This window comes from Taudactylus pleione, unplaced genomic scaffold (assembly GCF_031769625.1).
Source record: "Taudactylus pleione unplaced genomic scaffold, aTauple2 ptg000036l, whole genome shotgun sequence".
Lineage (NCBI taxonomy): Eukaryota > Metazoa > Chordata > Amphibia > Anura > Myobatrachidae > Taudactylus > Taudactylus pleione.
The window spans coordinates 8,543,242-8,571,198 of NW_028284438.1; the positions used below are offsets into that span (position 1 = coordinate 8,543,242).

Below are 27,957 nucleotides of genomic sequence, written 5' to 3' on the forward strand. Positions count from 1 at the left end.
AAATAATGGACAGAAGAAACACAGTCTTAGCTGTAAGCCATTTGAAAGCCACTGAGCCGAGGTTTCAATGGCGGTCCTTGGAGACCCCTCAGGACCACAGCCAAATCCCAAGGAACCACTGGCGGGACGAAGGGAGGCTGAATACGAAGTACACTCTGCATAAAGGTGTGGACATTAGGAAGTGTAGCGATCCTACGCTGAAAACTAGACTGACAGGGCAGAAAGTTGCACCTTCAGTGAAGCAAGGCGAAGACCGTGATCTAAGCCCGTTTGTAGGAAAGCCAAAACCCTGGATATCCTAAGGCCCTGAGGATCAGAACCTCTAGGACGACACCATTCAAAGAAAGTATGCCTCACCCGGTGGTAAATCCCTGCAGAAAAAAGTTTCCAAGCTATGAGCATGATGTTAACAGAGCTGGAAAAACCCCTGGACCTTAAAAGGGCTGACTTAACAGCTATGTGGTCAAAGCCAGACTACCTAGGTCCGGGTGCTGGAAAGGACCCTGAGACAACAGGTCCGGATGCAGAGGCAACAATATCGGGGTGTCGACTGAGAGACCCCGAAGATCTGAGAACCAGTGCTGCCTGGCCCACGCTAGAGCTATGAGCAGAAGCGTTTCGCCTTCTTGCTTGAATTTGCGAAATAATTCGAGGAAGAAGGGAAAAACGGAGGGAACAGATACACAAACCTGAAGGTCCACCTGACCAACAGAGCGTCCACCAGAAGAGCCCCTCCGTCTTTTGTGATTGAACTGTACACAGGCAGCTTGTTGTTGTGTCGGGAGGACATGAGGTCTATTTCTGAAAAAGCCCCATTAGTTCACCAGCTGGTGAAATACTTCCCGGAGAAGAGACCATTCCCCTGGATGCACGTCTTGACGGCTGAGAAAGTCTGCATCCCAGTTGAGGCCTCCTGGCATGAACAATGCCGAATTATGGCAGGGAGGTTGGCCTCTGCCCAAGCTAGAATGCGGGACACTTCTGTCAGAACTGCCCGACTTCGGTTTCCTCCTGTGACGGCGTTGTCTGACTGTACCTGCACGGACCGTCCGTGGAGGACATGTGTTACCTGCTTGAGAATTTTAAATACTGGCCGATGTTCCAAGGAGATTTATTGGAAATGCAGATTCAGTTGGCGTCCACCGTCCCTGAAGTGTGGACCCGTCACTGCTTCCCAGCCCTGGAGACTGGCGCCCGTCATTAGAAGGACCCAGTCCGCAATTGACAAGGGGGGCACCCTGTTTGGGTGAGCAGTTAGTAGCCACCAGGCTAGAGACAGACGGACCTCTGGGGAAAGCACAATTGTCTGTGTTTTTAACCAATTGGGCAACCCATTCTATCTGTTGAGGATTAGCTGCTGCAGAGGTCTGGAGTGGAACTGGGCATATTCCACCATGTCGAACATCGACACCATGGAGCCCAGTAACCGCATTGCTGAGTGCACAGACACTTGTCGGCTGCGAAGGCAACTTCTGTAATGCAGAGATATTGTCCTTTGTCACAAAGATCCCCTGGTGTTGAAAGACTAACAGGGCTCCGAAATGGAGCATCCTTAGTGAGGGACCCAGGGAGGACTTCTCTCAGTTTATCAGCTAGCCATAATTGTGCAGCACAGATATTGGTAGGTGCAGATGGTGCTGAAGGATTTCTGGAGACCCTGCTAACAACAGGAGGTAGTCCAGATAGGACAACAGGCGGACCCCCTGCATTTGAAGGTGGGCTGCCATAACCGCCATGAGCTTTGTAAATACTCGAGGCGCAGTGGCCAGAGTAAAGGGCAGTGCCTGAAACAGGAAATGGCGGCTTAGCATCACAAACCTGAGGAATTGCTGTTGCGCCAAGATAATAGGTATATGAAGGTAGGCTTCATAATTGTCCAGAGACACCATGAAATCCCTAGGTCCCATTGCCAATATAATGGAACGGAGAGTCTGTATCTTCAACCCGAAGAACCTCAAAGACTTGTTTAGGCACCTGAGGTTTTGGCCGGTAAAACCCATGGGGTTTGTGTACCAGAATCAAGTAATATTCCGTTCCCTGTTGGGATAACGGAACAGGCACTATAACTCCAGCCCGGTGCATAGAGTGCAGCTTTTCTGGAGTTCCATGGCCTTGACGGATGGAAGACCTGTAGTGAAAAACCGTCTGGGAGGCCTTCGCCGAAACGAGAGGGCGTACCCCAGAGAGACCACTTCTCTGACCCAAGTGTCCACGGTAGTCAGATACCAGCACTAGGCGAACTGAAGAAGCTGGCCTCACACTTTGGGGTGTCCCCCAAGGGGAGGCCTTAGGCTGAAGGCTTATCGTCCGACCTGGGAGTAGGACGTCTTGTGCTCTAAGCCTGCTTGTTTGGCTTGGCAGATTTTCTGGTTGTTGACTGCCGAGGAAAGGACTGCACTTTGGACTTACCCTGGGCCCCAGAGGCCCGAAAGGACGAAGCACCAGACCCTGATGGGATCGGAGCCGATGGCAGACACGCGGACTTAGCTGCTGCCAGAGTCGCCACAATGTTGTCCAAATCAGAGCCAAAAAGGACCTGTGCATTAAAGGGCAAGCATTCCAAACCCTCTTCGGAATCTGCATCCGCTTTCCAAAAACGCAACCCTAGGGTGCGGCGAACTGCCACGGCTGGCGAGGAGATTCTGGAAACGGCTGCCTCATTAATATACGTGGCTGAGCCTCTGGGATTGCCTACCACCTTCGCCAGTTCAGGCGACGAGTCAGAGTCCAGAGACAATTACAAATTATCAGCCCAGCGCTCCATGGCTGTGGTCACCTAGCACACGGCCATAGCCGGTCTGGACGCCCCTCCAGCAAGGGAATAACTGGATTTTAGGCATATCTCAACCTAATGATCCGTGGCATGCTTGAAGGAGGCATGGAGGGCCTGGTAACGTAGTACTCCACACTAGGCGTGTGCCATGAGAATCCACCTGCGGAGGAGTCTCCCACTTGGGCAAAATAATTAATCGCCAAGGGGTTTTAGTTTTGGCCACGGGGGGGGGTCGCCATCTTCAATAACCAAGACCGCACGGACTGCCCGTATAAGGCTTGGTATATATGTTTTTGACTTAGACTTCTGATCTGAAAGGACAAAAAAATTTCACCGTCATCAAATGTCATGACATCATCATCATCATGCAGAACATTCTGAGACACTACAGACCGCTTAGCAGACTGCAAAGATGACTCCCCCTGTAACACGACCGATAGGTGCTGTACCGAAATGGCCGTGAACCCACACACGCAGGCTCATGCAAGACCTAGGTGGGCGAGAGCAGGAGACACTGGGGGCCACTCAGCTTCCTGGGGAACCCCTATATGGGTGAGGACCCAACCGACTGACGGTGATAACCCCTATGGGGCAACGCAGGGGGTGTGGCCAGCCGACCCAAGCCCAACAAGGCCAGGGTGTTCCTGTACAGGAGCAGACACAGTAACTGGGCGTGATATTAGAAAACACGCCCTGCATAAACTCCCAGTGTTACATTACCCTCCGCTATTAGTACATTACAAGTGGTACACTTTAGCAGTAGGGGAAAATCACGTTCACTCTCAGACATGATGAGTGTAACGGAGTGTATGTGACTTTCCTCACAAATAAATACATTTATAGTGAGGCAATGATGACCCTGCAGCACCACACCGGAAGGGCTTTAGCAGAGGAAAAACAGGGATAGAAAATATGGCTGACAGTCAGAAGTGAAAGTACAGGCAGACAGCGGTAGCTTTAAGTCACATACAATGCAGAAATAACTTCCTGCACTACCAGCGCTGAGATCAACTACACAGACACAGAGCCTGGTAGGAAACAGCGCAGCATACACTGACCTTAATGTTGCTTGAAGGAGAGGTATGCAGGGAGACCGGGACCACACAGCCACCAGCAGCAGCGTCCAGCAGCGCTTGCACATTATTCATAAAATGGCCGCCGAGGAGCAGAGAGGAGGCGGGCACCGGGGGAGGAACGCTGAACACAGCCTGCCAGACCGCTGTGGAGAGGCACTGTGCAGCGGGGGAGGCGCCGGCTGTAAACAGGGAAGGTACGCTCCCCTGGCATGCATTTAACCCCAGGGACGCCGGACGCTTTCCGCTCAGTACCGGCGGGGTGAAGGAGCGACAGCATGGACGTCTGTACAGACTTTCCATGCTGTACTGCTCTAGATGTGCAGCCACAGCTGCTTTTGGAAGTCTTCAGGGGCTGTAACAGCCCCACTCTGCTACATGTGCTCCGACTCCTGGCCAGGCACCGAAAAAACTGATGGCTTTGGCTGGGGGGCGGGGCATAGGAGGGACCCCAGTGCATCCTGGGATGCTAAAGTTTTAACTCTGTGGTGGCCGATGCTGCTGCCGCATCGCATCGCCTGTACCCCAAGGTATCCTGTGGATACCCTATGGACACTGCAGTAGAAAATGGGTGTTTGCCACCACAAATAACACAAGTAAAGCATGTCTGAGGAATATTTTTAAGAGGTTTTTTGTACATAAAAGGACAATCCCGGCGAAGGATGAGCGAGACTTGTTCTAATACTTGCATGGGGCTGAAATGGGACGGGGGAGGGGACATTTATCTAAAAGGTGCCCACACACATAGCAATGTGTTCCCAATCAGCCGATGTACACGATTTCCCCCTGAACTCTCCCCTGGAGCTCCCCAGCAGTCCTGCACACGATTTGGTATGAAAAAGCTGCCAATGTGACACACGATATATCGTGCCTCCTAACTACTCCACTGCATCCTGACTTGAGATGGTCAGATCTGCCCTACAGCACAGCAGATCTGAAGATGCGATGTGCGACCTGCGGGGACGCGCATTGCATCGTGATCGTGAGTGGGGACTCACAATTTTGGCATATTTTACACGATCTGTCGTTCCAATGCGTCGGAATCGGCCAGATCGGGTAAAATATCGCTATGTGTGTGGGCACCTTTAAGGTCCCCCCTCACAGCTGCTGTAGCTCAGATCTAGGGGGGGGCGGGGGAGTGGGGCATAATGTCACCGGCTTGGAAATGTGATGGCATTAAGTGCTGGCCTTTCCACGCAAAACACTGCATACATTTTTAAAAGTTAGGAAATAGCGGAGAGAGCATTAAAAGTGTCTCTCTCCCCCATCATAGTGCCCACGACTCAAATTATGTGACCCCCTGAGATCATGTATGATCATCAGAGAACACCCTTGCACTGCAGAAATCATTATGAAGTCCTTAAATAAACTCAGTGGCCCTCTTCGAAATGATGTAGCCCCTTAGTGGTTATTTTCTGATCACCAAAACATTATCAAAAATTGTAGTTGAGCCAGCGGAGGTGAAGGACTTACTGTGCACAATCTTGCCCATCCTGGCACTTACACACTTGGGGGAGACCCCTCTTTTATGAAATGTACCCTTAGTAGTTATTGTCTGGTTATCGACAATTATATCCTAAACTACAGAAAGTGCTCAGATGTGCCTTATCCTGGCATCATTAAAAGCAGTGGAAAATAAACTTATGATATTTATTACCATTAGCCACGGTAGCAACACTGTAACGAAGCCTGGAGTGACGTAGATGCTCTTCTTTATTAAACATGGATATTCAGCACTATGAAACCTCACCATAAAGTCTTTCAAGATGTGCTGGTTGCTTCTTGTATTCATCCTGGAGCTTCTCAGCCTCTTCCAGGATACAGCGATACTCCGGGATCAAAAAGTCTGTGTTTCCTTCATGGATTTGTAACTCCTTCCAGGGGAAAGTAAGAAACACCAACAACAATCATTTACTACTACAGCCTTCATCAGACAGTACACTATCGTTTTACAGCCAAGGATCTATTTGGAAGCATCGTCAATTTACTTTTACCCAGCTTACATATTAAAGTAAATAAATGGAAACAAATTAGTCAAATTGTGTTCAAGTACAAACACATGTATTAAAGAACAGTGTTCAGAAATCTCATATAGATTATACTGCTGCATCTTTGTTACTAATAATAGGAGTATTTCTGTAAGCGAGCAGCATTAACAATTTTACCAGACCGTGTGATCTTTTCAGAAAACTGCATGAAAAAGCTTAGTGTGCTGTCCCATATGCTCGATCCAATCAGAATCTGATCATGTGTGATAGTGATTGGGCTGGGCAGGAAATCCTGCAGTCTAATAATCTCCATTTGTCTGACCTGCCCACTGGGGAACAGATGGGAGTGTGTGTGTTATGGCAGTACAGCAGGAAGGCACAGGAGCTTTGCAGAAGGGGAGGTGGCAGGTTGTTATGTGAATAGATCTTTTGAAGTAAGGGGAAAGAAGCAAAGCAGACATCCAGGATGGCTGTTAATCAGGTTCATCTTGGGGTACACATGCGTACAATTATGCAGAACATGATCTTTTTAACATTCCTGGCATAGACTGGTGAACTTTTACTGATTGATACAAAGTGAAAGTTTCCCTTTTGCCGATAAGACATTTCCATTCTGACACGGAGCATAGCAATAAAACAAGGAATTTCTCAGGGTCTGGTCTAACAGATCTGTATATATTGAACATGTATGTATAACAGGTGAGATCTGATTTGGAACAACAGGTGATAACTTCTACAAGAGGTGGTGCTTTTAGGGCACAGTTATAAAGACATGAATGTTATGGATTGATAACATGGAAACTTTTTCTAAGGGACAAGGATTTGGAGATCTCATGTTCTTTAATTATTGGCCCTATGTATTAATTACAGACAATTTTTCATAGGCATTAATATTGGTATGTATCCACATAGGTTATAATATTGCGCAATGTTGAAAGGTTAGTCAGTCTCTTGTTATAATGTACCATTTGTTTATAGATTTCCTATGCTGGGTATTGTGTGTTACTTAGCAGCTTGCTGTGTAATGTAAAGATACTAGGTATGAGCTATAGGTGTACATTTTTTGTGTACCCTAGGGAAGGAGGTAACTTTGAAACTGCACGGGTGTCTATCAGATTCTACAGATGCTGTGTTTTCATTAATTAATTGGCTTTAGCTAGCCATGCTGAAGCCCAATCAGCCATACTCTCTTTCTTTGCTATACACCTTTGCGGTAAGCTGTGGAGAGTGTTGGCGTTATAAATACTTTTTTGTTTTTGCAGCTTAAAGGTTACAGCAGAACAGCTAGAAGCGGCTGGTTGTAACATGAATAAATCGTTTAGAGTGAGGGTAAAGAAGCTTAGCAGACAACGGTTGCTAATCAAGGTCATCTCAGGGAACACGCCGTGACTGATATAGTGAACATGCTACTTTCAGTCAACTTTACGGACACATACAATGTAAAAGAAAAATCTGCTACTTTTCCTTGTGCCTCCACTTCTGACAGTGCCTCAACACGGACACAAACTGCATGCCATCTATGGCTTCTCATTCATAGCAACTGTGATGTAGCAGAAGCAGACTGTGGGAATGAGTCCTGCCTGGCGTAGTTGCATCTGATGCGATCACGCCAGGTAAGTGGTTAAACCATCAATTAAAATTGGTCTATCGCAGTGGTTCCCAAACTGTGCGCCATGGCAGCATGGGTGCCTCAAGTTGGTGGTCCAGCACCAAATCTAATTATTTATGGTCAATGTAATGTAAATATGTGGACAAACAGAAGCACAAACCTGTCCACCACCACATAACTGACCCTAAGGATGACAGGTCAGCACAATTGACTTCACTTTTCGGTTAGGGGTGCCGTGAAAACAATTCTGATACTCTAGGGTGCCGTGGTTCAAAAAAGTTTGGGAACCACTGATCTATAAGACTGAGTTAAGCTAGATGGGAACTTTTCCTTGTACATTTCTACCCCCGCTATCCTCCTACCAAGTTACAGTGGTAGGAGGCACTTTTCTTTTAAAAAGAAGTAGACGAATACTTAAGTAAGCTCCCAAGTTTTTTATGTAAAGGGACATGGCAAGCTAATTAGTCTGAGACACAAGGTGAGAAAGGCAGCAGGACAGCTAGACTATAGGAAAAGGGAGGAGATATAAGGCGAGGTGGAGCAGGATATTTTTCTTTGTTCCAATGTGATCAGCGGAGATACCCACCCATCCAACTTTTAATAAGTTGATTCATTTAAGATATCTTAATTTCATAGGAATGTTATTTCTAGTGTGTCTACTGCCAACAGGTGGGGTGCAGCTCGATGAGAATCAGTGCTCCTCGGCGGCCTCTAGTGGAATAACAGTTGGCCAGCATTTCCCCTGGGAAAACTGCAAGATTATACCTGCCTCAAGGGGGGACCTGGTCGCCATCTCAAGGTAGGGCCTGTGCGAAGCCATTTAAAGGGCAGTGGTGCCACTCATCCAGTTGCTTAGGGGTGGAATGCTTTTCGTCCCATTTAATAAGACAAAGTTGAATATGGGGCTGTTACTGTGGGTACGCACTACTTTTCTTGCCTCCCTTAATTATCAATTAAAATTTGATAAATACTTGTTTTATTTTATATAGGATGGTTTATAAGTTAAGGTGATTGGAAAAATAAAACAAGTGGATGACATACTAAAAAAAGATACTGAATCTCACTTTGGTCGTGCACTCCATGCCCCCCCACCTTCCAAGTTTTGCAGGAAATATCTTAGTATAATGTCAATCACTTCTGCACTCTTAAGACCAAACTGCAGGAAAATAAATGGTGGTGCATTGCGCCTTGTATAATTTACAATATATTAATGCTTAAAGAAATAAATGTAGTTAAAATGTATTTGATACTTACCCTGGTGGTCAAGTGAAGATTGGAAGCATCGTGTTGTGTTATACCAATGCTCCAATACTTGTTTGCAAGGACCAGAGCACTGGTAATCCAGTATCTCCCTATCCCAGTTTGGGGTATGCCTTCCCTGCTCCTGAGTGAGGAACAGGTAAAAGGGCAGCACTGCACAAGGACCTTCCACAGTAAATCTGCGAGTGGAAGTGAAGGGTGTTGGCGGTATTTGGGCTATTGCACATGAGGGCCAGAGTGTAGCAGGATTCTGCCTCCTAGAGGCCCAACGAAGAAAAGCTCCACCGCAGTAGCAGCCGCAAGAGGGATTCTGCCGCCCCTGGGTCCTTCTATAGTCGATTTGGCTTAGAGGGGGCACTAAACCATTGGGCAGGTTACATGGACGATACTTTGGTTAGATTTAGTTGCACCCGGGTGTAGAGGGGTTCCGTGCCACACAGTTCAAATACAGTGGGTAAACCAGTCCCAGTCCCCCCCTTCCTCAAGCAGGATAGCAATGTAAGCACTATGACTTTTTCCTATTTTGTGCATATACTGACATTGGCAAGAAGTATAAAATAGACATGAAATTTAATAATTAAATATTCAGCATTTTTCCAACAAATGACAAGAATCATGTTATAAGAAATAATGAATATTAATACTGTACCTTGAGAGCATCGATTAATTGCACCTTTTTGGCCAAGAGGAGTTGGTACTCCAACTTTGGATGAATCATTTTCAATGTATGACCGACAGATTCTTCACTAATATCTACTCCAAAAAGCACAAAGAAAAGAAAGGGGTGAATAAAATGAGATGACCGGATAGATAAATGGATGAAGCTGATGACACACATCCATTTTGGAAGCAGCAGTTCAGTAAAAATCAGAAGATCTCTACTGCTAAATCCTTCCACTAAAGGTTGTGAAAACAGCAATTTTGCTGCCTGCAAACACAAGGGCCATCCAAGCTCTACATGCCTAGCAAAATGCACTTCCTTACCCAAAATACGACAGTAGGTGTAGCTTCACAGTGATAAGAAATACATCAACATAAGTTTGCATTACTGTACATGGCTGGACAGTGTAATTCATAGGTAATACAGCTGCAGGGAGCATGTAGAATGAAAACCATAAAAGACACATATACAATCTGCTTTTATTAGTACGTAATAATATCTGTAGCCTTTCCCGATACAAGATGACTGGGAAATAGATTGCAGCAGCATTATTGGGAGAATATTAGAGAATGAGAATCTTAGCATCACTAAGAGGATTTAGATACATTCAGCCAACTGGATTCGGGCGCCGGCCATCAACATCCGTATGCAGCTTGCACCAGGGGTCGGGAACCAGAAAGTGATAAGTCCTCAACACATACACATATGCACCTTTTTGGTACGAAGCATGGGATGCATCTTGCATAAACACGTAGGGATCAATCCAAGTAGATGCAAGTTGTCACTTTTTTTATTTGCAATCCATTTCCAAGCTCTTATTGATTTTTCAGAGGAAATTTGAATTTTTTTTTATGCGCACCCCCGAGGAAGTAAAAAGTGCAGAACCTCTGGTACACCCCTCCTAATGAATAATCATGCACTTGGAGGGGTTTAAACAGCATAATTTGTCGAATAAAGACATGTCCGGTGAATGTCTCTAAAAAGCTCAATAACGGGTGCAATGATGTGGGACGGGTACGCAGAGGTGTTGTATTGACATGAGAGAGGTTTTAGAACTTATGCAAGGTAAAAAGTGTTTATGTCAACTTATTTCAAACTTGTATAAAAAAAAAAAAAAAAAAAAACACTAAAAAACTACTACAGACATTTTTCTGTACCCCAAAATGCTGGATAGACTTTAATATGCTGAAAAACACCAGCTTGCTATCATTTTTCCGTCCGTAAATAAAATGTCATGCATTTCACACTTTGTAAAAACCTCCGGTACTTTCTTTATGGCCACTAACAGCCTTTTATATGGTCCTGCTATCTCTGTTGTCACTTTTTTGAGGTCCAGGATGGTTTCCCAACTTTTTCCTGCAATTCTCCCAGGTCGCATTTTGTAGAAAAGATGCACACCCTTACCATGACTGCCGTGAATTGGCATATCTTATTGAATCTTGCATTTCTCAGGTGTGGGCATTCGTGCGATGTATGCAAGTTTCATGAAACAAACTAAACCTTTTGAAAAAACTCGCACCTAATTGGTTTGAACCCCTCGTGCACTTCAGCCGCATCTACTCGCCCCCTCAGTCCTCCTTCGACAAGAAGACAGAAGTGCTAACTGTGACTGAGTTGGCATTGGTACGCATGCGTACCAATGCCAACTCAGCAAAATAAAGCATTTTGTGAGGTAAAAAAAGCTGCAAAATGCATTTACATCCAACTGTGCCTGGCCCTGTTGGACTTAAAAGTTCCCTCATCTAGCTTACCTTCCATGACAGTGGCATAACTAGAGCAGGGCGAGCCACGTGCCCTGGGTGCCATGGCAAGCCCTTCAGAGGTGGGCGTTGCCGGCCAGGGCATCGTACCCGCACACCCTCCCCCGCACCACTATTGTGTCCGGAGTCTGTTTTTTAACGAGCAGGCAGGTGTGCCTGCTAGCCTGCTGTTGGCTTGGCTGCCTGTAGGGGGAGCTGCAGCGGAGGCTCGCAGCCGCTCCTAGCCAGCCTTCCTACCAGCTCTATCCTCCTCCTGACCTGCTGAAGTCCTGGACTAGAGCTGCCGTCTGCGTCTGGTGAGGAGTGATTCTTCTCTCCATCGCTGCTGCCTGCTCGCCACAGGTAAGTTCATGGGGGGGGGGATGTATTGGATGGCTAAACTGCCGCAGGGGGGGAGGGGGAGATTGGATGGCTAAGCTGCCGTGGGAGGGGAGGGAGGGTGTTCATTTCTTATGTGGGGGGCTGCTGGCTGCGTGCGTGTGCGTGTGTGTGTGTCTCTGTATAGGCTGTGTGTGTGTGTGTGTGTCTCTGTATAGGCTGTGTGTGTGTCTGTATAGGCTTTCAGTGTGTGTCTGTATAGGATTTGTGTTTGTGGGTGTTTAAGTTTCTGTCTGTATAGGTTGTGTGTGTCTATATAGGCTTTTTGTGTGTGTAAGTGTGTCTCTCTGAATAGGCTTTGTGTGTGTGTAAGTGTGTCTGCATAGGCTTTCAGTGTTTGTAAGTGTGTCTCTATAGGCTTTGTGTGTGTGCAAGTGTGTCTGTATAGGCTTTGTGTGTGTGTGTAAGTGTGTCTCTGTATTAGCTTTGTGTGTGTAAGTGTGTCTGTATAGGGTTTCAGTGTGTGTGTGTTGGTGTGTCTGTATAGGCTTTCAGTGTGTGTAAGTGCATCTCTGTGTGTGTAAGTGTGTGTCTGTATAGGCTTTGTGTGTGTCTTTATAGGCTTTCAACTGCGTGTGTGTTGGTGTGTCTGTATAGGCTTTCAGTGTGTGTTAAGTGTGTCTGTATAGGCTTTTTGTGTGTACGTGTGTCTGTATAGGCTTTGTGTGTGTAAGTGTGTCTGTATAGGCTTTGTGTGTGCAAGTGTGTCTGTATAGGCTTTGTGTGTGTGTGTGTAAGTGTGTGTCTCTGTATAGGCTGTGTGTCTGTAAAGGATTTCAGTGTGTGTGTGTGTGTGTCTTTATACGCTTTCAGTGTGTGTGTGTCTCTGTATAGGCGTTCAGTGTGTGTGTGTATCTTTATACACTTTCAGTGTGTGTGTGTCTCTGTATATGCTTTGTGTGTGTAAATGTGTCTGTATAGGCTTTCAGTGTGTGTGTGTGTAAGTGTGTGTCTCTGTATAGGCTGTGTGTCTGTAAAGGATTTCAGTGTGTGTGTGTCTTTATACGCTTTCAGCGTGTGTGTGTGTGTGTCTTTGTATATGCTTTGTGTGTGTGTAAATGTGTCTGTATAGAGTTTCAGTGTGTGTGTGCGTAAGTGTGTGTCTGTATAGGCTTTGTGTGTGTGTCTGTATAGGCGTTCAGTGTGTGTCTTTATACGCTTTGTGTGTGTGTGCGCAAGTGTGTCCGTATAGGGTTTCAGAGTGTGTGTGTGTATCTGTATAGGCTTTGTGTGTGTAAATGTGTGTCTGGATAGGCTTTTAGTGTGTGTGTGTGTGTTTTTATAGGCTTTCACTGTGTGTGTCTGTATAGGCTTTCAGTGTGTGTCTTGATACGCTTTGTGTGTGTAAGTGTGTCTGTATAGGGTTTCAGTGTGTGTTGTGTGTGTAAGTGTGTCTCTGTATAGGCTTTGTGTGTGTAAGTGTGTCTGTATAGGGTTTCAGTGTGTGTGTAAGTGTGTCCATATAGGCTTTCAGTGTGTGTCTGTATAGGCTTTGTGTGTGTGTGTCTGTATAGGCTTTCAGTGTGTGTGTAAATGTGTGTCTGTATAGGCTTTGTGTGTGTGTCTTTATAGGCTTTCACTGTGTGTCTGTATAGGCTTTGTGTGTGAGTGTATAGGCTTTCAGTGTGTGTGTCTGTCTGTATAGGCTGTGTGTGTGTGTCTGTATAGGCTTTGTGTGTGTCTATATAGTATTTCAGTGTGTGTGTCTGTATAGGCTTTTTGTGTTAGTGTGTGTCTCTGTATACACTTTGTGTGTAAGTGTGTGTCTGTATAGGGTGTCAGTGTGTGTCTATATAGGCTTTGTGTGTGTAAGTGTGTGCCTGTATAGGCTTTCAGTGTGTGTGTGTCTGTATAGGCTGTGTGTTTAAGTGTGCCTGTATAGGCTTTCACTGTGTGTGTGTATAGGCTTTCAGTGTGTGTGTGTCTGCATAGGCTTTTTTGTGTGCGTAAGTGTGTGTCTGTATAGGCTTTCAGTGTGTGTGTAAGTGTGTCTCTGTATAGGCTTTGTGTGTGTGTGTGTCTTTATAGGCTTTCACTGTGTGTGTAAGTGTGTGTCTCTGTATAGGCTGTGTGTGTGTGTAAGTGTCTGTATAGGCTTTCACTGTGTGAAAGTATGTGTCTGTATAGGCTTTCACTGTGTGAAAGTATGTGTCTGTATAGGCTTTCAGTGTGTGTAAGTGTGTCTCTGTATATGCTTTGTGTGTGTAAGTGTGTCTCTGTATAGGCTTTGTGTGTGTAAGTGTGTCTCTGTATAGGCTTTGTGTGTGTGTCTGTATAGGCGTTCAGTGTGTGTGTGTATCTTTATACACTTTCAGTGTGTGTGTGTCTCTGTATATGCTTTGTGTGTGTAAATGTGTCTGTATAGGGTTTCAGTGTGTGTGTGTGTGTGTCTAAGTGTGTGTCTGTATAGGCTGTGTAAGTGTGTGTCTATAAAGGCTTTCAGTGTGTGTGTGTATCTGTATAGGCTTTGTGTGTGTAAGTGTCTGTATAGGCTTTGTGTGTGTAAATGTGTGTCTGTATAGGCTTTGTGTGTGTGTGTGTCTTTATAGGCTTTCACTGTGTGTGTGTCTGTATAGGTTTTCAGTGTGTGTCTCTCTCTATAGGCTTTGTGTGTGTGTCTGTATAGGCTTTCTGTGTGCATCTCTGTATAGGCTTTAAGTGTGTGTGTAAATACAGGCTTTCAGTGTGTGTGTGTAAGTGTGTGTCTGTGTGTCTGTATAGCAGGGCTTGACAAATTTTTCTAAAACTTTGGAGCTAGGATGAAAGTGTAGGAGCCAGACCCCCCCTTTCCCCCGAGGCAGCATTACTGAGCACCTACGCCCCAGGCAACCAACCCCCATGGCCACACCACTAATAGGGTACCCCAGGTAAACCACCCTCCCACAGCCACATTATTGAGCAACCAACCCCCAGAAAGACCACCCATCCACAGCCAAAAAACCCCAGGCAAGCAAAGCCACCGCCGGCAGTGGCCGAACTAGAGAGTGGTGGGCCCAGATGCAAGAATATGCTTTGGGCACCCCTATGCAGTTCCCCCAGTAGTGGTCCCCCTATGCAATGCCCCCAGTAGTAGTCCCCCCTATGCAGTGCCTCCAGTAGTAGTCCCCCCTATGCAGTGCCACCAGTAGTAGTCCCCACTATGCATTGCCCTTAGTAGCGCCCCCCTATACAGTGCCCTAGTAACAACCCCCCCTTATACAGTGCCCCAGTAGCGGCCACACCCCCCTGTACAGTGCCCCCAGTAGCGGCCACCCCCCCTATGCAGTGCCCTCAGTAGCGGCCACCACCTATGCAGTGCCCCCAGTAGCGGCCCCCATATATAGTGCCCCCAGAAGTGGTCCCCCCTATGCATTTCCCACAGTAGTAGTCCCCCCTATACAGTGCCCCCAAAAGTAATGCCCCTTATGCAGTGACCCCAGTAGTAGTCCCCACTATACAGTGCCCCAGTAGCGGACCCCCATACAGTGTCCCCAGTAGCGGCCACCCCCACCTATGCAGTGCCCCTTAAAAAACAGAAAAACGCAACTTACCTGATCCATGCTCCTGCCGACGACCGCCGCTGTCCGCTCCTCCTGGCCGCTCTGCACTATGGGAGAGATGTCGTGACGTCTCTCCGAACCTGCTGCAGGGTGAGCCGGAAGACGGAGCTCATGAGTGAGAGCTCCAGCCGGCTCACTCCGTGGACGATGCAGCAGCCAATGAGAGTCAGACAGACTCTCATCGGCTGCTATAACAAACATACAGTCGCCGCTGGCGGCTGTGTGTTTGTTACTCTGTAGTGTGGACCGCGCTCGCAGTCTGCACTACAGGGCCCGGGGGTTGCTGAAAACCTGGTCGCCAGGCAACCAAATCTGGTCGCCATGGCGACCTGGCCCCCGGGTTTTGTCGAGCCCTGCTGTATAGGCTTTGTGTGTGTAAGTGTGTCTGTATAGGCTGTGTGTGTGTGTGTGGTAAGTGTGTTTGTATATACTTTCAGTGTGCGTGTAAGTGTGTCTGTATAAGCTTTCAGTATGTGTGTAAGTGTCTATCTGTATAGGCTTTCAGTGTGTGTGTGTGTTTAAGTGTGTTTGTATATACTGTCGGTGTGTGTGTGTGTCTTTCTGTATAGGCTTTGTGTGTGTTTGTGTGTGTGTAAGTGTGTCTGTATAGGCTTTGTGTGTGTAAGTGTGTCTGTATAGGCTTTCAGTGTGTTTGTGTAAGTATATGTCTGTATAGGCTTTCAGTGGGTGCGTAAGTGTCTATATAGGCTTTCAGTGTGTGTGTGTCTGTATAGGCTTTGTGTGTAAGTGTGTCTATATAGGCTTTCAGTGTGTGTGTAAGTGTGTCTGTATAGGCTTTGTGTGTATAAGTGTGTCTGTATAGGCTTTCAGTGTGTACGTGTCAGTGTGCATCTATGGCAGTGTCTGTATGTATCTGTGTCAGTGTGTGTATGTGTGTTGAGAGACCGCGGTGTGCTGAGAGTTGATGCAGGGGGAAGGAAGTTACACAGGGGGAACGAGTCTGGTTGAACTGCTATCGTATGATAAAAAAAAAATCAAACAATATAATAGGGTTGGTCACATAAATAAGGCGCTGATCAGATGTTTCATACAAATTAATACAAGATTAATATAGAAACAAGAGTCTCTGGAATATCTTTCTATATGTTCGTATTCATATGTTCCTTTCAGACGAAAATTCAGTATTTCTCTTCCAAATATGCATGAAAAAAAGAGAGAGAAAATACTATATAGTATAGTATTTAAGTAAATTTAATGACATATATACATATAACATAGGGAATATAATTTCCACAGCAATAACATAAAAGAGACAACAATGGTTTATTCTGAGATCACCCAGAAAAAAAGTATAAATTGGAACCGTACCGTATGTAGCACCAAAACTAGGTGCTTCTTAGAGAGCGTTAATTGGAGAGTCTTCCGGATAGACTGCCACAAAAGCCCTTTAAGTCTGTGGCTTCACTCGCCCAACACGGTAAAATATTCCACCAGCAGATAGATCCCAGCTGCCAACGCGTTTCGAGTAAAGGAATACTCTTCTTCAAGGCTGTATGGGATCTATGGCTGGACCATCTGCTTTTTAAAGGTTCAATGACCCGGAAGTGAAACACACTCCATTTCCTGAATACATCGTGCAATACATCTGAAAAAACTCAAAAAACCACTCATTCTTATACCCAAATATATAAAATCATTTAATTATTAAGAGATATATTGTCTCAAAGGAATAAATGAACGGAATAAAAATAAGAATTGAATAAAAATTCATAAGACTGTGGATTCCCCGAAACCATAGAGCCACAGTCCCCCACTAAGAGAGTGAAAAAAACCACCTCCTTAGAGGTCCACTCTCAGGTTTATCCCATTATTTATAAACAAAAAACCTTAATTCCAGCTCATCTACCGGAAGTCTCCGCTCGGAGTTCATGCCCCCGTGCGGCCACGTGTCTCCAAACATAAACATGCAGACATGCGGTATACAAATACTTCCGGTGACACATCGGAAGTATCCACTCCACAGTCCTCCAATAATAAGGAGGCCCAAGTAGAGGTACACTCTGTTCCTACATTATGCGGCTCTCTTTCCGCGATCCACTTCCGGATATATACAATGCGGTCACCATGGTTACGCCAACTTACGATCCAGCTATCTGAAATATGAAGGGTCCGATCATGTGACACAGGGTCCGATCACGTGACACAAGTTAATGCACGTGACACAGAATACACAGGGTCCGATCACATGACACAAATATATAAAAAGTTCCTAAAAAATATATATATATAAGAATGAGTGGTATTCATAACACTCTATAAATAATATACACATTCCATCCTAAAATATTTTCAAAAACAATAAAAACAAGAGATATAATAATAATACTCAATTAAAAATTATTATAAAAACCACTTCAATTCAAACTCTTTATTAAGACCCATAGGTACAATAGTGTTTAATTTAAAAATCCATGACATTTCTGCCTTGGCTAAAATCCTCTCTATATCTCTATCTTTTCATGAAGCCCTCACACTCTGAATCCCCAGGAACAACTCTACAGTATATCATTTATTCGACACTGATGCTTCATTCTGAAATGGTTGGAGAGATTATGTGTCTCCAAACCTTTCTTAATATTCCTGGAGTGTTCAGATAATCTCGTTTTCAGTGCCCTGGAAGTACGTCCTACATAAAATAGACCACAGGAACATTTTATTAAATATATAACATTACTTGTATGACAAGTAATGAAGTTATGAATTTTGTACTCTTTCCCATTAACTGAAAAATTTACAAATTTAGAAACGGGACTTGGTACCGCTTTGCAGGAAGTGCATGTGCCACATCTGTGGAAACCTTGTGTTCTCAACGGATTGGAGGCTTCATAATCTAAGGCACTTCTAACTAAATGAGTTTTCAAATTAGGGGCCTTTCTGTATATGAACTTCGGTTTTTTGGGAATCAACTCTTTTAATATTGGATCCATTTTTAAAAGATGACAATGCTTATTAATAATATCTTCAATTTTCTTGTGATTCGAACAGAAAGTAGTCATAAAGGAGAAATCATAATCATTCCCACTGCACCTTGAGCCATCATTGGGTGCCAATAATACATTTCTATCCATTCTAGATACCTCTTTTCTATTACTTTTTAACTGAGATTTATCATAACCTTGTTGCAGAAATCTGTGACTCATACCCCAACTTTGTAGTCTAAAGTCATCTTCATTACTGCAGTTTCTCTTCAAACGTATAAATTGGCTCTTGGGTATCCCTTTTAACCAATTGATATGATGTAAACTCTTCTTATTAATATAATTCTGTGAATCAGTGGGTTTAATATAACCTTTGGTATTTATTCTACCTTCATTAATATATACTGCCAAATCTAAAAAATTTACGCTCTCCCTACTCACATCAAAAGTAAGGACAACATTTTCATCATTGACATTCAAAAAATCACAGAAACTCTTAAGATTCTCTTCGGTACCATTCCAGATGAATAATACGTCATCTATATATCTGTACCATATGACCAAGTCTCGCGCCCAGCTACTATCCCAAATCATCCTCTGTTCCCAATATGCCATGAAGAGGTTGGCATAGCTGGGCGCGAACTTGGTCCCCATTGCGGTACCGACTTTTTGCAAATAATAATCACCTTCAAAGAAACAATAATTATTATTGAGGATAAATTCTATTCCCTCAACTATAAAGTTCTTTAAGTCTTCTGAATAATCAGACTTGTCCAAAAACCAACGTACCGATTCCAAACCCTTTATATGGGAGATAATGGTATATAAAGATGTCACATCTCCTGTTATCAAAAAAATTGAATCATTCCATTTTACTTCATTCAGTTTATTAATGATGTTAGTGGTATCCTTAATATAAGATTTATTCTGAACTACTAAAGGTTGTAAATAATAATCTATCATTTCTGAGAGATTCGTAGTGATACCACCTACTCCTGCCAAAATGGGCCGCCCTGGGGCGGCCGTAGTGCTCTTGTGAACTTTTGGCAGGATATATATTGTCAGAGTTTTTGGATATTCAACAAACAGAAAATCATATTCCTGTTTTGAAATGGTTCCTCTATCCAGATGTTTATTCAAAAATTTTAGGAAACCTCCTTTGATCCTCTGTATTGGATCATTATTTAATTTCTGATAAGTGATTCCATCTCTAATTTGTCTATAGATCTCTTTTGTATATCCATCTCGATCCATAATTGCAACTCCTCCCCCTTTATCACATGGTTTGATAATTATACTCTTATCTTGTTTTAATGATTTGATTGCCACTTTCTCCCTTCTTGTTAGATTTCACTTTACCTTCCTTTAATTTATTCAGATCTTCTATTACCAGCTTTTGGAAGCAGTCGATAAAATTCCCTTTAACGTGTGCGGGATAAAAGGAAGATTTCTTAGTGAATTTGTTAGATTCTGAACTTTCTGCACTTATTTCGTTTTTTTGTGAAACAAAAATTTTTTTTAGAGTCAATTTCCGTACAAACTTATGCGTATCTATAAATGTCTCAAAAGGGTCTAAATTCTTTGTCGGTGCAAATTTAAGACCTTTATTTAATAAACTCGTCTCTGAGTCAGTGAGAATTCTCGTGCTCATATTAAAAATTTTTGTCCCCTTAAGTGTAGATATACTACCATCATCAAGGGTTTATCAGTTAATCTCTTGTTCCTTCTTTTGTTAGTCTTCTTTCAATTTCTATTTCCTCTCCCTCCCCTTTTCCCCCTCAATTTCCTTTTCTTTTTTATCGGGGACGGTGGGTTCTGTTCCTTCTCTCTAAAAAATGAGGTTTAGGGGTATATTCCTCATTTAATGGACCATATCTATTGGGGTAAGAATATGTAGGTCCCGACTGACCTGTTTTTGGATAAAATCGATTTTTAAAAGTCTTCTTAGGGTAAATCCATTCATTCCCAATATATGTTTCCTGTCGTCTAGTTCCTCTATTGTTAAAATTTCATTTATATGGCGATACAAATATTGACCTGTCATAACTTCCTTTAATCGGTGACAGGATTGAATTACGTTTCATGGGAGTTTCCATAAACTCTCTATATGGCATATGATGTTCTCTACTCTTTCTCTGATTTCGTGCATCATCTTCGTCAAAAAATTCTCCAAATTCAATATTACTGTATCCCGGGTCCTCTATTGTAGATTTATGGCTACTTTTTTTCTTATTATTCCTTCTTTTCTGTTTACCTTCAGTCTTATAATAATTATAGTCAGTCATCAATTTATTTTGTTGTTTAGAAACAAACTCCCTAGTATTTTTCTTAATCTTTATTTCAATATCTTTTTCTAAAATAATAAATTCTGGTTCTTCCTGATAAGGGCTGACTAGAGACTGCAACTCCTCTATTTTCTCATTAATATCCTTAAGTTCCTCTCTTCTGTCCTTCAGTATTAATTGAATAAGTGAGAACGAGCAGTTATTAAGTATCATGTTCCATTCATTTAAGAACTTCTCACTGCAATTACTAAAAAATGGTGGTTTCTTTATCCTAAGACCTTTTGGAATAATCTGACCAGCTTGATATTTTTCCAATGTGGCCACCTCCCACCATATTTTATTCTCTTTTAGAAGCCAAGTCTCTAGTCTTTCCATAGCAGACTCTAAATTATCATCAGTGACTTCTATATCTTTAAATTCATCTGTTATGTTCAACATATTTTTCACCAGTTCTTCTCTATCTTGTAAGTATGAAAACATAATGCTGCCTATGTTTTAACCCCAAAATAGTGGAAGATACAATATAATACAAAAAAATTTCTAAATTTGTCAATTTTTCAGTTAATGGGAAAGAGTACAAAATTCATAACTTCATTACTTGTCATACCAGTAATGTTATATATTTAATAAAATGTTCATGTGGTCTATTTTATGTAGGACGACTTCCAGGGCACTGAAACGAGATTATCTGAACACTCCAGGAATATTAAGAAAGATTTGGAGACACATAATCTCTCCAACCATTTCAGAATGAAGCATCAGTGTCGAATAAATGACATAGACTTGTTCCTGGGGATTCAGAGTGTGAGGGCTTCATGGAAAGATAGAGATATAGAGAGGATTTTAGCCAAGGCAGAAATGTCATGGATTTTTAAATTAAACACTCTTGTACCTATGGGTCTTAATAAAGAGTTTGAATTGAAGTGGTTTTTATAATAATTTTTAATTGAGTATTATTATTATATCTCTTGTTTTTTAAAATATTTTAGGATGGAATGTGTATATTATTTATAGAGTGTTATGAATACCACTCATTCTTATATATATATTTTTTAGGAACTTTTTATATATTTGTGTCATGTGATCGGACCCTGTGTATTCTGTGTCACGTGCATTAACTTGTGTCACGTGATCGGACCCTGTGTCACGTGATCGGACCCTTCATATTTCAGATAGCTGGATCGTAAGTTGGCGTAACCATGGTGACCGCATTGTATATATCCGGAAGTGGATCGCGGAAAGAGAGCCGCATAATGTAGGAACAGAGTGTACCTCTACTTGGGCCTCCTTATTATTGGAGGACTGTGGAGTGGATACTTCCGATGTGTCACCGGAAGTATTTGTATACCGCGTGTCTGCATGTTTATGTTTGGAGACACGTGGCCGCACGGGGGCATGAACTCTGAGCGGAGACTTCCGGTAGATGAGCTGGAATTAAGGTTTTTTGTTTATAAATAATGGGATAAACCTGAAAGTGGACCTCTAAGGAGGTGGTTTTTTTCACTCTCTTAGTGGGGGACTGCGGCTTTATGGTTTCGGGGAATCCACAGTCTTATGAATTTTTATTCAATTCTTATTTTTATTCCGTTCATTTATTCCTTTGAGACAATATATCTCTTAATAATTAAATGATTTTATATATTTGGGTATAAGAATGAGTGGTTTTTTGAGTTTTTTCAGATGTATTGCACGATGTATTCAGGAAATGGAGTGTGTTTCACTTCTGTGTCATTGGACCTTTAAAAAGCAGATGGTCCATCCATAGATCCCATACAGCCTGGAAGAAGAGTATTCCTTTACTCGAAACGCGTTGGCAGCTGGGATCTATCTGCTGGTGGAATATTTTACCGTGTGGGGCGAGTGAAGCCACAGACTTAAAGGGCTTTTGTGGCAGTCTATCTGGAAGACTCCCCAATTAACGCTCTCTAAGAAGCACCTAGTTTTGGTGCTACATACGGTACGGTTCCAATTTATACTTTTTTTCTGGGTGATCTCAGAATAAACCATTGTTGTCTCTTTTATGTTATTGCTGTGGAAATTATATTCCCTATGTTATATGTATATATGTCATTAAATTTACTTAAATACTACACTATATAGTATTTTCTCTCTCTTTTTTTCATGCATATTTGGAAGAGAAATACTGAATTTTCGTCTGAAAGGAACATATGAATATGAACATATAGAAAGATATTCCAGAGACTCTTGTTTCTATATTAATATTGTATTAATTTGTATGAAACATCTGATCAGCGCCTTATTTATGTGACCAACCCTATTATATTGTTTGATTTTTTATTTACTGTTTTTGGTGGAGACAGTGGGTCTCATAAGTTGGCTGCTTAACATTAGAACGTGCCAGTGTTTTCTCTGAATAATTTTTTTGTATTAAATGACCTTGTTAATATTCCTACACAAACAGGCATGATGTAACCTACATGAATATTGAATACCTACTGAGGACGCCATCATCCCAGGGAGGATGTATATCTTCAGAGTTCCACACTGTGAGAAACCACCGTATAGGTAAGGTTCATATGGAAAAGAAAGGAATGTTCCCAGACTGACAAGAAATTGGTGGCGTGTCATGTTGGCCCGCCCAATTTTCAGTAGCCACACCGCTTTCATTGTTTGGCCACGGCAAACTTATGGGGGGGGGGGGGGTGCTCCAATCTTAAATTTGCCCAGGGCTCCGAAGACCCTAGTTACGCCACTGTTTCATGATGTTCCCCTGACTCCTGAGAGAGTGACAGAGGAATAATTAAAAGCTGCACCTCTGCTGGGACTTCACAAGATGGAAGGTGTGTGTGTATTGCACAAGAAAAACCACACAACAAAGTATGTGCATCACAACTAATATACTCTATACACCCAGGCATGATGCTCCAATTACAGAACAACTTATACCCAAACACCCCTAGGTCCCAATCTTGCACTGGTCTACACAGCTTTGAGACAGTTGCTCTGAGCACTTTGACAAGTATACTGAACAACATAAAATAAAGAAAAACTACATTTTACCATATGATATATTGAGATTAATCTTTCTTTTAGTGGCTTCTTTTGACAAGACATCTTTTAGAATTGAAATTGTGGAGATATTGTCAGATTTAAAAACACCTTCTCCTTTTCTGCAACAATAAATGAAAAAGAATAATAAATATCGGATATTACAAAGTGGCAGCACTGAAGAATCATTGTTACGTGTCTAGTACGCCTACTATAGCAGGTTTTGTGGGTCATACTACAGAAAATGTTTACCTGTATGAACATTCAAGCTGAGTGTCCAGAAAGGTATTCTGAAAGTAGAAGGTAATATCCTCCCCAACTGGGGTTTTCTCTGGAACCTGAGGTAGACAGAACACCATCCAGGAGTGTATCTCAGCAAAACTGAACTGGCCGGTCAGGCTCAGCGTATTCATGGGCCTGCAATGAACGTCAGGTTTAGTTATCAGTTGTCATGATTGTAATATGATCAGTTACTAGGGCAATTAATTTCTATTAATCTTCCAGCAAATAATAATTTTGGTTCCTTACATAAAGTATGAATTGTAAAACACCATTATGTACCAAGCGTGCTATGTTCCAAAATGCCTCAATTACTAGGATTACATCTTATAAATATACTCTCTAGCAAGTTTGTAACTGTTCCTTTTACAATACATTTTACAACACCATTAGTATATAGCATAGTATATAACAAGGTCTCACTGCTTACATTTTTATCTATTGCCTAATATTTATGTTTCACTCTCTAACAGATTGTTAGTTGTTTGGAGCAAGTGTCCTTATTTTATTGCCCAAGTGCATTAAATGCTAAAGCCGTATGGCCTATGTATCTAAAATGTTTAAATCCAAAGAGTAACTTATATAATTACTTTCTTACTTACTAAAGAATTAGTTTGAAAACTGCTGTTCAAAAACAAAGTATACAAATAACTGTCATAAAATCTAAAAACATATATGGTTTCATCTTAATAGAAATCACCAAGCAAAAGCTTTCAGCAGCGCTGCCAATTTCAACCCAGTAATCATAAGGTCCCGTATATTATAATGAGAATATAAATAATCACCTCCACCTGGCACTGAGCCTTTTTCAACAATACTTGAAGTCAGCCCAGTAGGTGTGTGTGGGAAGGTGAAGAGTACAGCACTCTGCATTAATAAGCTGTGTACTTTTAGCCTTAACTGAATAGCTGTACAAGCGATATAAAGGTTCATATGATGTATTGTTTTTAGTGGTTTGAAAATGGTAGTGCTACTAAATCCAGTCACCTAGATTGTTTTTCACATTATATTTAAGAAATTTGTATTTGTCAATTAAACAGTTTCTCCCACCTAGGTCTTGTGTTGGTGAACCCACTTTCTATACAATAGGCCTGTATGGGGATTGCTGGTGAACGCTCAGCATTATATAGTATTTGTTGCAGAATGCATCCGACGGCTTCTATTCCCTTGATGTATACAACTGGTTTCTAGGAGAAACCTATTGAACGGGTGTGAAGCTGCATCAATTTCCCAATGGAGTTTCTATCACTTAGCAGCAGCAGGTTACAACACCATTTGTTTGGGTCACCAGTGACTTCAGGGAAATGATGTAGCTGGGGACTGTGACTATATACCTGATCCTCCGCAGCTGAAACCATTCCCCATGGAAACAAAGAGTAAACAAAGAGGGAAGGGAAGTCATTATCTACAATTTAGTAGATAAATAACATGGATATAGTTGTATAAATGACCCCTTGGGGTCCAAGCTTTTTATATATACACCCTTTGTATGTAAGAATGGGTTACTAAAAGGAAAGAAAAACCTGCATTACCACTGGATGTGGTTTTAACACCAGATTAATGAACAATTTCCACTTTTCCAAAAGTTTTGTATCTTCTATGAAGTGTGGCCTTTCCACTATGCTGTTTGACTAGAAGGACACAGAACTGCGAGGGAAGCGACGTCCTATATTATTTACTAGTATAGTTAGAATGTTGCTAAAGTTTTAGAAGGAAATCCTCAAGCACTTCACATAAGTCTATTAGATGGCCTATTTATTGGTATTAGCAGTATAAGCATATCCATATAAAGAATTACAATGTTTAGGCTTTACACTGCATGGTTACTATTACCATTGCTTGTATAATCTATGCAAGTTAAAGCTAAGATTTGTTGGGGGAGATTCAATTAGTTAATGCAATGCGTATTATCCGTCAGGAAAACCATACTACCACACACACCCTATAGAGGTGCAAGCAAAAACAAGCATTTATTTCTGAGCACGCAATGTGGCTAATTTGCATGCTACTCTTAATGAACCAATTAGTGTGCATGTGCAAGATTAGCACAAAGCATATAGATAATGTTTATAGTAGTTTTGTTTATTTCTACTGTACCTGTTCTGATCAAAGACGTGACTTCTCTGATGGAGAGACAGAGGCGTAATCTGGTATCGCCGTACCTGGCACGTTTTTGGTTGAATTCTAGGTGTTATGTAGGCTTGTAATGTTCCATACTGCCCTTCAATTGAGCGAACCTGTAGCGATGAAGAAACATTTTATATAGAATAATATGCTTAACAAAAATATACAGAAAATAAATGCTATAGTCCTACTTAAGGGTTTTAGGACAAGGCAGAGTTTATAAAGTTGAAGCACTCTTGTCCTTCTTTTTAGGGATTCGCTATCCTCATGTGACTCCACCCAAATGTAGGGAGTACTCACTCCCTTAGGGACACTGCTGCAGGACGCACGCTACATGATTATACAATGCTCCATATTTATACAGCCAGCTAAATGTACATAGACCAGCTGGTGTTATAGAGGTCACAAATAATATAAATCAGTAAAAGAGATCAGATATTATTGTGGTACAAATTATATTGGTTCAAAAAGGAAGGGAAGTTACATTTCACTTAATTCCATTAATTAGTTACATAGCACCTAAATATCCAGTACATGGGACAATTTACCGCATACGATATGTTCATACTAGAGAATTTACTTACATAACAACTTTAGAAGAGGATTAGTAAGATAGCTTTATAAAAGATTGCTAACATATCACACACTAGTGTGTTTTCTCTTTTATACAGCTATGGTCATTAGTGATTGGTAACAGTAGGAAAACATACATTAAATGCAGCTGCCGCTCAGGGACTTCAGATCTATAGACAAAAAGACTGCAAGTAAATTTGGACAGCCTCTTATTGGTGAGTACTCTGCATGCATTACCTTCAGTTCCAAGCGGGTGCTGTTTGCCTGGCAGCGGTATGTAGCGAGGAGGAAGTTCCCATTTGGCTGTGCAATAAAATGTACAATTTATAACACAGATAAGAAAAACTTAAATGATAACAATACCCCACACCCGGGTACAATATGCTCACCTCACTATTGCAGCCACTGAAACTCACAACAGCTGAATTCTTGTCTACATCCAGCAGATCCACAGGAACATCACTCTGTGAACATCAAGATCATCAATGCCACAGGATCAGTGCGCGCGACAGGACAACTTTCATTGGCTCATTCTCAAACTGCATACAAATTATAATTTATGATTGTTTTCTCTAAAGGAGCAATGATCTATAGTATAGTAAATGTGGTGTAATAAAGTGTAGTGCATTAGAATAGAGTAAAGTGTACTAAAAAGTGTAATTTGAAACAATTAAGAGTCTAACCTTATGACCTATAGATGCATACAAAGTGAAATATAAATCCATTAACAATTCCCCATGACCAGAGGTAAATCACAGCCTACTAGGTCAGTGGTCAGCCTACTCCCCATTACTCCGATCTTTAGGATACATTCATTAAACTGGTCAGGAAACCATATTTTTCTAGGATGTCTAGGGCTCCGGAAATGTACACATCAAATAAGAGCATGACACTCCTATACAATGCACCTGGGCTGCAAGAATGTGTTGGGTGGTGGAAGATCCATCATTGCCACCTTTTTATCAATGGAGCACAGTGTTCTATGCAGTGTTTCATCTATTGTGTGGCTGCCAAAGATTGTCTGTTCCATTTGCTACCTGTTCTTTATTTTTTCTGGTGTCAAGGCTGTTTTGGCCTCCAAAATCATCTCTATGCTGAGGACACTCAGATCTACTTCTCCTCCTCTGACCTTTCCCCCTCTCTGCTCACTCGTATCTCCAACTGTTTCTCTGCTATTTCTTACTGGATGTCCCAGCGCTTTCTTATACTTAACATCTCTAAGACTGAGCTGATCACCTTCCCACCCTCCCGAATAACCTCACTACCCACAATTTCATTACCTATTGACAGCATCAACATTTCCTCGCAAGTGCACAGTCTTATTTCTTCCTCTCACTCAGACAACACATTCAGTATAAATTATCCTTTATTTATATGGCACCACAAGGGTTCCGCAGCGCCTTACACAGTACATAAACAAATGAGCACACAAGAAAAACAGTTATTAACAGTACAAACAATGCAGGACAAATACACGATTTATACATTGCTGCAGAACACTTAAATAAGCAGCATGGCGTCAGCAACCAAGGGTTAGGTGCTGTTGTAAATGAAAGTAGGAGTAAGTGAAGGAGAAGCACATGAGGGAAGCGGGCCCTGCTCGTAAGAGCTTACATTCTAAAGGAAAGTCCTATCTTTTTCCACGATTTTTCTTATGGTGTTTTGAATGAAAAAAAGTCTCTTCTTCAATATCCTTGTTCAAATGCC

The 27,957-nt window shown here is 42.3% G+C and overlaps 1 protein-coding gene across 3 annotated transcripts in view; it reads right to left on the reverse strand.

Annotated features, from left to right (window-relative positions):
• BBS7 (Bardet-Biedl syndrome 7) overlaps window positions 1–27,957 on the reverse strand; it is a 67,941-nt gene that overhangs the window by 5,427 nt on the left and 34,557 nt on the right. For all 3 annotated transcript variants that reach the window (XM_088452256.1, XM_088452255.1, XM_088452257.1), the window contains exons 14-20: window positions 26,640–26,714; window positions 26,488–26,553; window positions 25,651–25,790; window positions 23,527–23,691; window positions 23,287–23,396; window positions 9,353–9,456; window positions 5,597–5,720 (exon numbers count right to left, since the gene is read on the reverse strand). In XM_088452256.1, coding sequence (XP_088308382.1) covers window positions 5,597–5,720; window positions 9,353–9,456; window positions 23,287–23,396; window positions 23,527–23,691; window positions 25,651–25,790; window positions 26,488–26,553; window positions 26,640–26,714 — 784 coding nt within the window. The remainder of the gene's footprint in view (window positions 1–5,596; window positions 5,721–9,352; window positions 9,457–23,286; window positions 23,397–23,526; window positions 23,692–25,650; window positions 25,791–26,487; window positions 26,554–26,639; window positions 26,715–27,957) is intronic.